Source organism: Mastigoproctus giganteus, chromosome 1 (assembly GCF_048544385.1).
Source record: "Mastigoproctus giganteus isolate SK-2022 chromosome 1, ASM4854438v1, whole genome shotgun sequence".
Classification (NCBI taxonomy): Eukaryota; Metazoa; Arthropoda; class Arachnida; order Uropygi; family Thelyphonidae; genus Mastigoproctus; species Mastigoproctus giganteus.
The window spans coordinates 6515068-6528793 of record NC_143575.1 but is presented as its reverse complement, the minus strand read 5'-3'; the positions used below and the strand labels follow the sequence as shown (position 1 = coordinate 6528793).

General features: G+C 35.5%; 1 protein-coding gene across 1 annotated transcript in view; it reads right to left on the bottom strand.

Moving 5' to 3' along the window:
* Positions 1 to 13726, bottom strand: part of Dus3 (Dihydrouridine synthase 3) — a 99638-nt gene that overhangs the window by 44619 nt on the left and 41293 nt on the right. The window contains exons 6-7 of the mRNA XM_090378281.1: positions 12405 to 12587; positions 2441 to 2537 (exon numbers count right to left, since the gene is read on the bottom strand). Of these exons, the coding sequence (XP_090234407.1) occupies positions 2441 to 2537; positions 12405 to 12587 (280 nt within the window). The remainder of the gene's footprint in view (positions 1 to 2440; positions 2538 to 12404; positions 12588 to 13726) is intronic.

The window sequence follows — 13726 nt, the reverse complement described above, 5'->3', positions numbered from 1 at the left end:
TTTCTTTTTTTTTTTTTTTACAAATTTTTTACTGATGAACCAAAGGATTAAAAGAATAAAATAATATAACTGATAAAATTGATAAAAAAAAGTTAATCATGCAAAGAAATTAGCAAAACGTTGCAGGCTTGGCTGTAAGTGCATTCTCATTTATCTGTATTTGGATTTTGATGGTTCCTGCTTGGTTAGATTTATTGTATAAAAAACCAGCACTCTCCAGGTCCTTAGGTTGCCAATTTTCAGGCATTGCACCTGTATTATGTTCACTATAAATTGCTATATGATTTTTGTATTTCTCTCTACATGCACATTGTCCTTATGCTTATTTATTTGCAAATGTCTAATTACATCATGTTTCCTACTAATTGAAATTGAAAAATCATATCAATTTTTCTTTCTGCACTTACAGTGCAGAAAGCAAATATGTTACCTCTTCCAGATTTGATATATAGCAAAAGTCCAAAAATCCGGATTCCAGAAATCCAGACCACCCGAGAATCCGGATGTTTTAAAAACTCACAAACCTTTAAAATTTAGTGGACTTTTGTGTGCACGTGCATATGCGTGAGTGCCACAGATGCCCAGCGACAACAAGTGAGCTCGCAGTCGCCATTTTGAAATGTATTTAGCAAACGTATTTACAAGCCCATAATAATGGCTCCTAAAATAGATAGATAAACTTCATGGTGTGAAGAGAAAGAAGAACACGTTGAAACTGAGTGACAGACGAAATAATTAAGAAACTAGAAAGTGGTGTGAGCAATACTGTTTTAATGGAAACATACAACATCGGCAGTCTACAATTTAAGATATAAAAAAGGCAAAGAATAAAATTCTAGAATTCACAGCCTCGTCTGAGCCTTACAATAAAATTGCTGAGAGAAAAAGTTTACATCAGCCAAAATTAGGGAATCATCTCGATAAAGTGTTGTACGAATGGTTTTCGCTAAAACGATTGGAAGGTATGGCAATTTCTGGGCCAATGCTTATTACCAAAGCAAGGTCTTTTCAGGAGCAAATGAACATTGAATCAGAGAGCACATTTAGTGATGGATGGCTCAGGAATTTCAAGACTCGTCATGGTATTAGACAGTTAGATATTGCCGAAGAAAGACAATCAAAGATGCAACATCTTCACTCGCGACTGCATGGAATGCAATCAAGCCTGTAACTCTTTTAAGAGCGTGGCGAAAGTTATGGCCAAATGTGATGTTTGCAGATCTACAATCTGATCGAAACGAAGATTTTGAAGGATTTCACATAAAGCCGAAGGCATCTGAAGTGAAAGAACTGATGGAAACTGTTAAATTAAGTACGGAAAATAACCCTCTACGCAAACCTAATGCTGACGACATAGAAGAATTGATACGCATTGAAGATGATGTTGAAGTTGCAGCGACTTTCACTGATCAAGAAATTATTCAAACCATTATAACTCCTGATAAGATAGAAGAGAATTATTTAGAAGAATCTGGTGAAGAAAACGACAAAGTTGAAGAAGAAAAGATATCTTGGGCTACTGCAGAAAAGTCCATTGAAGCAGTTATTAAATTTATGGAACAGAACCATAGCTTCAGTCTTCAGGACATCATGCATGTGCACATGGTGCATAATAATTTTTCCACAAAGAAATTACAAAGTCGTAAACAAGATGATATACAAAAGTAAAGAAAGCAATAGAAGTGTCAAGCAGTGCAGCAGATAGAGTAGAAGCTGCAAGTGTTCCATCCACAAGCAGTGCAACAGACACAACAGAAATCTCAGAAAAGAACGAATAAATATTTGTTTGTTTTTTGAACTTTGTATTTCGTGTGAAAATGTTTCGTTAATAATTATCAGTATTCTTCGGTAATTCTCAGGCAGTACTGAGAATTACCGAAGAATACTGATAATTAGCCACACACACACACACAAAATATATGATGAACATTGCAGGCACACCAAATGTAACAGAGAATATCCTGCATTCCAACTTTCACACACTCCAAGCAACATAAGTTAGTACACCTGATGTCCAATTCATTAACAAAAATAAGCAGAAATTTGCAGAATTTAAAAAAAAAAAAAAAAAAAAAAATCCAGATTCAACAAACTATACTATTTTTTTGCAAAAAAAAGATGGAGAAAAACTGTTATGACAGGGAAGGGGGGTTATAAGAGTCAAAAATGTGGATTCTCTTTCATAAATCTGCAGAGTTGACAGTTATGCAATGAAAATAAGTGCAAGTTCATATTTTTAATGTTCATATGTTCATAATGTTCATATTTTTTATTTAAAACTCTAAAGAAGCTTTATTACTTGCTTTTCTATGGAAATACAGAGAGGTTAAAATTTGTTTGGCAATAAAGATTTCCTTCAATAATGAAAGAACTTTTTCTCTTTAATACTTATGATTCTTAAAAACATTAATATAAAATTTAAGATGAAAATAAAACATACCAAAGAGAGGAATTGGATGAGCAACACTTGCACATTCATTAATGTAATTCCAATCTGCTAACTTGGTATAACGCTGCTCCCTGGACCTACCATGCAACTAAACATATTTACTCAGTTAAAAACAAACATGTATAATAATAAACAAATATTTACTGTTATAAATACCATTTACTTTTTAAAAATTGAATAAATAATATAAAATAACTCAGATTATTTAGTGTAACCAAAACTTTTAATTAGTGAAAAAATTATTAAAATACTCCTTAGGGGAAAAAAAATCAAAACTGAAATTACTAGATACACATACTACAGGAACTCCCCGACTTACGTAATACTCGACTTACAGAAATTCGACTTTACATAAGTTTTTGCCAGCTGGTGCAAACTTAAAAAAATCATGGAAACGTATTTTGCATCCCGTAGAAATAAATGGAAGTACCATGAAAATATCATAATGTGAACCCAATAACACGTTGCATTTTTTTTTTTTGTAATTCATTCCAAGTCCTTGGAAGTTGAAATTTCACTATATTACTAAGCTATTTATCTCTCTAAAAGGTCATGTTTATAATGGAAATTGCATTAACCTTTCATCGTTATCATATGTTTCCGTTATAAGAATCAATTTTAAATGCCTTTATGATATTTTTCTAAAACACGTTTCTGGAGGTCACAACCATAAAACAATAAAAACAATTTGCACTTTCTAGTTTATTGGGGTTTTCTATTAGTGGAAAAAATATGAGTTTACTACCCAATTATAAACGGGTAGTAAACTCGATCTTATTGCATTTGTGATAATCCTGATAACTGCAATTATGTGGGTTTTTACACTATTATGGTGAAATATGTTCCCCTTCACTGAAATCTTCAATCGTATAAAAAACAAATTTTCAGAAACTTCTCTTCATTCACGTATTACTTATGTAATACAATGATGAAGGGAAAGCAACCAACGAAAAGTGCAAGTGACGGCAGTGCCAGGAAACGAAACAAAATTGATTTAGAAATGAAGATGAAAATGATTAAGAAGTACGAAGCAGAACAAAGTTTATCGTCAAAAGCAAGGAAATTAGGTCTTGCTGCTTGAACAGTGAATACTATTTTAAAGGAGAGCATGCGTATAAAAGAACATCGTGTCAAAGGATCAACGCACTTAAGATCAACAGTGATCACAAAACAGCATTCAGGAGCTATATCGAAGATGTTAATAATATGGATGAAAAATCAGATTCAAAAGTGAGTGTCCTGATGTCTAATGACCAGTCAAGCAAAAGCAACAAGTATTTATAAAGATATTAAGGATAAGTATGGCGAACCCCAACCCAAGTTCGTGGCAAGAAACGGGTGATTTAATAGGCTCAAGCATTGCACTGGTTTCCACTATTATTATTATTATTATCTGTTTATTTCCATAAGGAAACCACCCCGGGACAACAAAGTGCCAGGACGTTAAAGTATGTGGTGAAGTCACAAGTACTGATTCTGCAGCTGCAGAGAAATTTTGTGATGTGCTGAAAAAAATTATTGATGAAGGCAGCTATTCAACGCAGCAAATTTTTAACCGTGACGAGACTGCTCTGTATTGGAAAAAAAATGCTGGATCAAACATACATTGCCAAAGAGGAAAATACAATGCCAGGTTTCAAGGCGCCAAAAGATAGGGCCACGCACTTTCTTGGAGCTATTGCATCGAGAGATTACACATTAAAACCACTGCTTGTGTACCATTCTGGAAATCCTCGTGCATTTAAAGGTATCAATAAAGCCGCTTGACCTGTGCATTTCCGATCGAACCAGAGAGCATGGATAACAATATCTCTCTTTGAGGATTTGTTTAAATGCTACTTCATTCCCAAGGTTGAAAAATATTGTAAAGACAACGATGTTCCTTTAAAGATTTTGCTTCTATTAGATAATGCTCCTTTCAATTCAATCGTGAGTCATATTTCTACCACCAAACACAACTTCATTCATCCAACCTATGGATCAGGGTGTTATTTCGAATTTAAAAGCATAGTATTTACGCACAACATTTGCTCAGGCATTGTCTGCAGTAGACAACGAGAAAAATTTTACGTTGAGACTTTTGGAAATCTTACGATATTTACCACGCCATCTTAAACATTAATAAGGCCAGGACAGAAATTACTAAAAGTTGTTTAAATGGTACATGGAAGAAAATATGCCCACAGCACGTAAAAGGCTTCGAAAGATTTGTAAAAGACGAATTATATGAAAAGGTTACAGATCAGATTGTAAACATTGCAGAGCTACTTCAGTTGGAGATTGATGCCAAAGACGTGGAGGAGTTAATAGAGGAAGAAGAGAAGGAATTATTTAACAAAGAACTTATTGACTTGCAGGCAGGGAAAGTGAAAGAAGAAAATGCTGACAGAGCTCACGATGAACCAAATGAGGAGCCAAGACGCTTCATCACCAGAGAGAGAGATGGCAATGGCATTTCGTGAAATTGCATCGGCAATGGCAATGTTTGAGAAGATGGATCCCGACAGCGAACGATTCTTAAAAGTTAACAGAGGGGTGAATGATATGCTTGCTTGCTACAAAGAAATCTATGATGAAAAGAAAAAAGCCACTGTCCAGTCATCCATTAATACGTTCTTTCATAAGGTTGAGCGACCGACTCCTTCTAAATCTCCACAGCCCTCAACCTCTGCAACGGCGTACTTATCAGCTGAAGACATCGATTCTGGCAATGATGCTCGAGAGGTAAAACCTACTGACATTGTGCCTGTCACCTCTTTTTTGTAATTTTATAATTTTTAAATTTTTTAAATTGCACACTTGTGTAATTTTTCCTGCGCATAAGACAAAAAATTGAATAAATATAATAAATAAATAATTCTATTTACATGTTTGTTGAACATTTCTTTTTTGATTCAATCAATTCAGCGAGCACAATTGCAAGTGCTGCACAAGCATGGGGGAAATTCCAACTTATGTTCATTCCGCGGAACACAACTCTTATGTTAAGTCGGGGAGTTCCTGTAATCAGAATAAGATACAAAGCAACTATGGGGTAGGTATGTTTTCTTTTTTACGAAATGTGAGTAGGGATTTTAATTTTTCTGGGCTATCAATTATGGTTTCTTATTATTAGTTATATACACACATCCTCCTCTCAATTTCAACTCAGATGCTAAACAATTTTTTGGTTAACAGCTTGCTTGTTATTGAGAATTGACAATCACCAAAATATCTAATTGCTTTCTATTTTTTAAATCTTTTTTTTTTTTTTTTTTTTTTTTTCAGGTTGTAAGAGGTGGTTTTCTCTGTGTTTGGTGTTTTATTTGACTAGTATACAAGAAACCAATGCAATACATTTAAAATAAAAGCAATTTTATTAACCCTATCATTAAAATCTATTTACAAGATATGCAAGACATAAACTGTAGCTCACTTCGGTTTTAACTCTAAACATTAAGCTGCAATTTTACCTATAACCTCACACACACACCATACATTTACCCCCCCCCCCCAATTTCTTCTTTTTGCAACAACCAAGAAATCTTATGGTGGAAGTCACAACCAAAAACTTCTTGTTTACTTTGGTTTTCTAGCCTACACAACTCACAATTTCGGTTTCACTATGGTTGAATTTCAATACCATTCTAAAACAACATATTTTATCATTCAGTACAGTAATCATCCATAAGGCATTCATTTCATTAATAAATATAATAATTTAAACATGAATATTCCTATATTCTGATTTATATTCCCTATTTCATTAATCTAACTTGCTTGTACCTTAAGTACTCAAGCAACCTTCACATTAATTAAGAAATTTATTATTGTTTTCTGCTGGTAAACTATACACATACTTATGGTATTTACTCAATTATCTCCCATCCCCGTTTACAAATATCTTAGAATAATTTTCCACTTAATTCATCCCTTGTAAACATTTTTTTTTTTTTGGCTGTGTTCTATTACTGTGTGTACAGTGGCTGTTGATTTTTCTGCCCTTCAGTAGTTTATCTGTCACTCAACATGTATCTGAAGGAAAATCTTTCTAATCCTATTTAATTCTTTTTATTCTGGGTTTATTTTAGCCAGAGCTACAGATTAAATGACTCTGTGACTTAGAAACTACTGCTAGATAACTGAATGTTTAATCCTTTTATTTCGTTTGATCCCTCATAGCTCTTCTCTGCACCTTCCCATTCAACAGATTTTTTTTTTTAACTCTAAGAACTACTAAATGCTGTAAAAAATGGCCACTATAAACTTTATCCTTTCACATCTAGACTATTAGTCAAGTAAACAGTGGACTATGATAATGGCAAACAAGTTTTATTACAAAGGATTTGTAATAAAAATTCTTATTTGGCTTTGACTTTGTTCACTTACCAACCCACATGAAAATATGGATGGGCAAGTGATCAAACAGAAAGCCTGTGTGCTCCTTTTATTCAGAAGCAGTTTCACTTACAAAAATTTTCAACCCACAGCACTACTCCACTAGACATAAGCATGACCAAACTTAAATAATCTTTGTGGGCACATTAAAGAATGACACAACACTGCAAAACTGTATAAGCTGAATCAGAAACCTACCTTCACTGCTCTTTTTTCCTGTTATATTTACTTTTATCATCAGTTCATTTTGTTGATAAGTATTTCTTAAAAGCATTTCATTTATTAGCATTAGCATTAATAAAAGCACATGATGCAAGAAAGCAAGCTTATACAGCATCAGTAAAAAAAAAAAAAAAAAAAACAACCCTTCCCATTTCACTGATCCATTCATTCCAAATGTTTGTCTAGTTCTGCCTTGAATTTATTTAAGCTAGCAACTTCCACACCAACAGATGGAAGTTTGTTCCAGCAATCAACTACCCACTGGCTAAAGGCAAACTTCTGCACATCTATTTTACAACTGTCTTTCCTCAGTTTGAATCTATGCCCCCTCAGGTTTATAATCTGAACAAGAGGAAGAATCCCAACAGCATTAAGCCTGCTCAATCCATTCAAGGCCTTGTACACCTCAATCAGATCTTCTCATAGGTGCCTAGTCTCCAGAAGCTGCAATTTGCAGAACTTAAGCCTTTCTTCATAAGAGCACCCCTTTGTTCCATTCACCAGTCTTGTTGCCCTTCTCTGTACTCGTTCTAACAACTCTACATCCTTCCTAAAATGAGGCTTCCAGACCTGTATGCAGTACTCAAGGTGTGACCTGACCATTGCCTTGTACAAGGGGATAATCACCTCCTTATCCCTGCTCGCAAAATTCCTGTATATCAACCTCATGACCTACTCTGGCAGCCTGTCTGCACTGCTGAGAAAACTTCATATCTGGCTGCACAATTACCCCAAGGTCTCTTTCACTCTCCACTAACCTGAGTGTAACACCACATTGTTGTTAAATTTCTCTGAGGTTACTGCTACTGGTATGCAGTACTTTGTATTTGTCAATGTTAAAATTCAGTTGCCACTTCTCAGCCCATCTACCCAACTTTCCAGATCCTGTTGCAGCAGCATACTGTCATTACTGTTAATAACAACCCAGCCAACCTTTGTATCATCTGCAAACGTTGACATTAAGCTTGATATACCTTCATCAATATCATCGATAAATATACAAAACAAGAATGGGCTAAACACCGAACCCTGAGGGACACAACTAATAACATTAGTCCACATACAGCAGTACCCATTGAACCACCACTCTCTGTCTTCTCCCACTCAACCATCCTTTTATCCATTGTAGCAACTTGCCCGTAATGCCATACTGCTCCAATTTGTGCAGTAGTCTTCCATGTGCAACAGTATCAAAAAATTTCCTGAAATCGAAGTATATGATATCAAAATTATTTTTTGCATCCAGTTCCATTGTGACCACATCATAGTATCCAATCAAATTGGTCGACATGACTTCCCCTTGACAAACCCATGCTGTGTCTGAATTATTGCTGTAGTCTTGTCTAAATGATCCTGGAATGCTTCTTTAACCAGTGACTCCATTATTTTCCCTGGGAGCGAAGTCAAACTAACAGGTCTGTAATTACTTGTCACCCATTGATCCCAATCTTTGAATTGGAGATACATTTGTACATCTCCAGTCCGTGCAGGACTTCCCGAGTCCAAGGATGCTCTCATAATTATGGCTAAGGGTTTGCTTACTTCCTTTGCTGCCTCCTTTAATATAACTGGATAGATCCCATCCACCCTAGGTGCTTTTCTTATGTTTAACTTCAGCAATTTCTCCTCCACTTTGCTCTCAGTTATTACAAAATCAATTAACTCCCTGTTCGAATTTTGATAAATATCTGGCCCTCTCCTCCTTGAATAAATCCTCATGTGTGAATGTAGATGCAAATTACTCATTTAGGTCGGCAGCTATCTGAGAATGATCATCTACAGTCAAACCATTGATATCAAGTGGACCAATCTGATTCATCCCTTTCCTTTTAGAGTTTATATAAGTAAAGAAGTCTTTGCTGTTTTTCTTTGCATCCTTTTCCAAAGATTTTTCATAATCTGCCTTTGCTTGCCTAACCTCCTTTGTGGCTTGATTACAAAGTAGATTGAATTTACCATGGGCTTCTGTGTCACCTGACAATTTATGTGCATCCCATGTATTTTTCTTCTCAGTCTCATTAGTTCTGCCACGAGTCTCATTAGTTCATCTGACATCCATTTGGGCCTGAACCTAGAGCAGTATTTCTTAGTTGGAAGCCTTGTAGCTTCTAAGATTACTTCCTTGAATGCTTCCTATTCAGAATTTCGGTTGGTAGCATCATCAGTTGGTCCCACTGTACAGAACCTAAAAAATCTCTGAGACCACTATAGTTGCCTTTATGAAAGCAAAAACCCTTTCCTTTACACCTGGTGGTAGTTACATCTTTAAGTAAATCCCACATCAGTACACTGTGATCACTGATACCTAGTATCAGTGATCACAGTGTACTGATGTGGTTCCTTTATCTGTAAATTCTTAATGCATGAATAATCACTGTTGATAATTAGATCAAGAGTGTTATACTCCCTCATGTTGCCTCTCTAACATGCTGCTGTAGAAAACAATCATCCAATAAATCCACAAAAGCCTTGCTAGTGTGTGCAAGTGACCAACCCAAAAGTTCTAGTCTATATCTGGGAAGTTAAAATCCCCCATAATAAGACACACTGATTTACTGGCCCACTCTATTTCTTTGTATAATTGTTCATTGAACTCATCAGAGCCTATAACAAAGTCCTACCCTGATTTTTGCTTTCCCAGTACTTATGTCATACCAAACTGACTCAACATTGCACTGTCCATCTATATCAACTGGATACACTTCCTTAGATTTTATGATTCTTAACTAATAGCATAACCCCTACTCCCTTCCTATCCTGTCTATCCTTTCTGTACACATTGTACTCCCCAAATTCCAATTCTGCATCCCTTATATCTGAGTGGCACTAAGTTTCTGATATCCCAACAATATCCACCTTGGATGTCTTAACCAGCACTTCAAATTCAAATTTGTTTACTATATTCCTAGCATTGGTGTACTTGCAAGTATACATGCAACTGTTCTTACTCCTAGTTACTCTAACACAGCCCATGTATCTCCAGCAACTGGCTTTCTGGGTTGCTGCTCATTCCCTTTTTTTTTTTTTTTTTTTTGTTAGTTGTTAGCGCATCGGCTTCTGTGGCCATAATGCACCTCCCAAAGTTTTTGCATTTTACTCTGATCCAAGCCCGAGGTGGGATTCGAACCCGCAACCTTTGGGTTACCAGGCAGACACTTTACCCACCTAGCTAGCCCAGTCGGCTGCCCATTCCCTGCCCATGTGCAAGAATCATTTCCACCTCTGCCTGCGGTTACTGTTAACCAGTTCCAGATCTCATGGAGGCTAATGTAAACATGATTGTGGAAAATAAAACTAATTTCAAGGCATTACAGATTTCCTCCACCTTGGCTTTCACAAGAGGAGAATTGAGCTGAGAGCTCAAACTGCTAGGCAATTCACTTAATAGATCTTTAAAATCTAAAGTAATAGATGGAAATCGGCTTTGGGGCATAGTTGCCATATTGTGACACATCACCTAACCTAGAACCCAAGTATAAAACAACGGGTGCAATTTCTAGATCTGGTGTAAATAGGACTCTATTCCCAGTGACTTCTGGGACGTAAACTTCAGGCGAAATGCGTTCAACAGCTCTGTATACTATTAACATTGCTGTTTTGGACAAAACTGGAGACAAACGAACTTTCTGCTTTTTCTGGGTTGGATATTACCTATTGGACACATCTGATCCGCTTTGGAGACTGAAGCAAGCATGTACTAATTACAATTAAACTACAGCTATGATTTGTGTAAGTACATGGATCTGTGCTGAGGACTCGTAAAGACTCCTTCAGTTTGGGAGAAGACATTAAACATAAGATGCTGTGTTGGTTGCCACTGTGTTTACCTGAGTTGGACCTCGGCAACAACTAACTGTTTATACTGTAAATAGTGTATATAATGTAATGTTAAAAGCTATACTTGTTTTGGTGCTACTGCAGGCCTTGTTTGGACTCGGCACTATTATGAGTAAACTTATAGCTTAAGTTCTGCAAACTGCAGTGCCTGGAGAGTAGGCACCCGTGAACTGATCTGATTGAGGTGTATAAGGCCTTGAATGGGTTGAGCAAGCTGAATGCTGATGGGATTCTTCCTCTTGCTCAGATTAAGAACCTGAGGGGACATAGATTCAAATTGAGGAAAGGCAGTTGTAACAGAGATGTGCAGAAATTTGCCTTTAGCCAGCGGGTGGTTAATTGGTGGAACAGATTTCCATCTTTTGCTGTGGAAGTTGATTGCTTAAATAAATTTAAGGCTGAGCTGGACAGGCATTTGGAACAAATGGAGTGGTGAAATGGGAGGGTTTTTTTTTTTCTTGTCTGATGCTGCATAAGCTTGCTTTCTTGCATTGTATGCTTCTACTAATGGTAATGCTAATGCTAAACTTAATAACTTTTGTCACTTCAGCCAAGGATAAAGCTGACCTGCTAGTATCCCATTTTTGTTCCAACTTGTGTATTAATGATCTTGGCAAAACACCTCCCACCATTCCCAACTCGCTCCATTCAATCCCTCCTGTGGTCTTCGTCAAAAGGATGTCAGAAGGATTTTGACAAATCTTGATGCTAAGAAAGCTCCAGGTCCTGATGGTATTTCTCCCCATGTTCTCAAAATCTGTGCTCCTGAACTTGTTCTTTGCCGCCTTTTTTCACTTTCTTATTCCAAAGGTATTTTTCCTTCTGCTTGGAAATTTGCTCATATCCAGCCTGTTCCTAAAAAGGGTGACAAATCCCTGCCATCCAATTATCGTCCCTGCAATTACTTCTACTCTTTCTAAAGTAATGGAGAAACCAATTAACCGCCTACTCTTAAACTACCTAGAAACCTTCTGTCTGATCAACGATCGCCAGTATGGATTCTGGCTTATATTACCCTTTTATTATATAGTATCGGTGTAAATACACCATAGTTAACCCAAAAACTTGAACTACATATATAGCGTGGAGGGTATCGTTTTAATTGTATCTCATATTGTGGTTGCCTTCACAACGAGATAGCTGCTATTGCATTACTTCAAATAAATAACGCTTCTCTAGTAGAGAAGACTACTGTTATTTATTTTCAGTGCTACCACCACCCAGACGATCGTTTCAAAGCTATTGGGCTTCATCATCAGTGGGCGGGCAGGTACCCAGGTAATACAACAAACCATCACAGTTGCAAAGTTATATCCACAACATGAGAGATGCCAAACCCTTTTGGCATCTCTCATATTTTGTGTTTATTAAATGGAGTTAAGTGTCTTATTACTCTAAAGTTAATGCATACACTACTTTTACAAACAGGAACTGTTCTTAAGAATATCACAAGAAACACTCTACTCTATAGCTATATATAACTTTCAAATGCTGCTGAAATTTTAACTTGGACACTTACTGTAATGAGATCAATTGCATTTCTCCATTTCTGAATTTGAACAATAACATTATGGGCTAAATGTTTGTTTTCGTGAATTCCTGTTCTCATTTTGACAGTCAGTGGAACATTCAGTACCGAAGACATCCCAAATACTATTTCTTCCAGCTTCTTCATTCTACCCATTAAGCCACATCCTGCACCCTATTAAAAATATAAAATAAACAATTTATATTCAATCATAACTATGTTTAATTTCCTTAGATGAATCTTAATGTAGCTGTGTGTTACATTAAATTATGTGGGCACGAGTGCAATAACACTCGTGCCCACATAATTTCTAAATACAGTACCAATTGTATTACTGTCAAAATGATTAGCTGTAAACTTCTCTGACCTAGGTTGTTATGCTGGAGTATAAACAGAACATTAAATTGGCTGGTCTGATTCATAATAATTGCAATTATTATAATACACCTATAATAATACACCAACATCATAATAATACACCAACCGTATAACTGAAATTTTATTAAAATAGGAATAATATAGTATAAGACCGGATCAAATTAAAATGATAAAATAAAATAAAATACACTGATTGTACAATAAAAGAAATAAGATAAAACAAAAGTTGCAGTTATTATGAATCAGAATATTCCCAACCCCAGAGGCCTATTTGAAGAATTGGCTGGTCTGAATTTCACTAAACATTTATAGGCCACCAATGTAAATTTGCAATTTATGATGCAGTATTTCCACAAAAACTATTTCTAATGACTAGCAATCCAAATGTTTCTCTCTTCTTTTTTTATTTTTTAAACTGTTTTCTGAAAAAATATGCATATACTTCTTTAATTTAATTTTCATAATATCTATTAGAATCTACAGTAACAATTACAGTTTTGTTTTATGATAGTTATTTGAAGAAACTGCTTAGTTAACAAGATGTGGTACAGGATTATACTTTTTGTTTTTCCAAAGTGCAGCATCATTCATAAATTAACACACTAATTTAGTAGTACTCGTTAGTGCCAAAGTGGAACCAAGAATGTCTTATATATTGAGAACCTCACCTTTTTTTTTATAGGGGTTTGAAATTCATTATTACTGTACAGTATTTATTACATATGGTAATTGCTAGAATACAGAGTAATTTTAAATTTTTTTTATTAAAGGAAATATAGCATGGCAGTATGTGTAAAATGTTGTATGCACTAAATTAATAAACTTGTAACTTTCCTCTTTCTTACAAAATTTAATAAAAACTGTCTGAAAATTTAAAGCTCTAAATTCACTGGTTAATAGGCTTACTTTTTTTAAATTAAGTGCAAAATGATCTG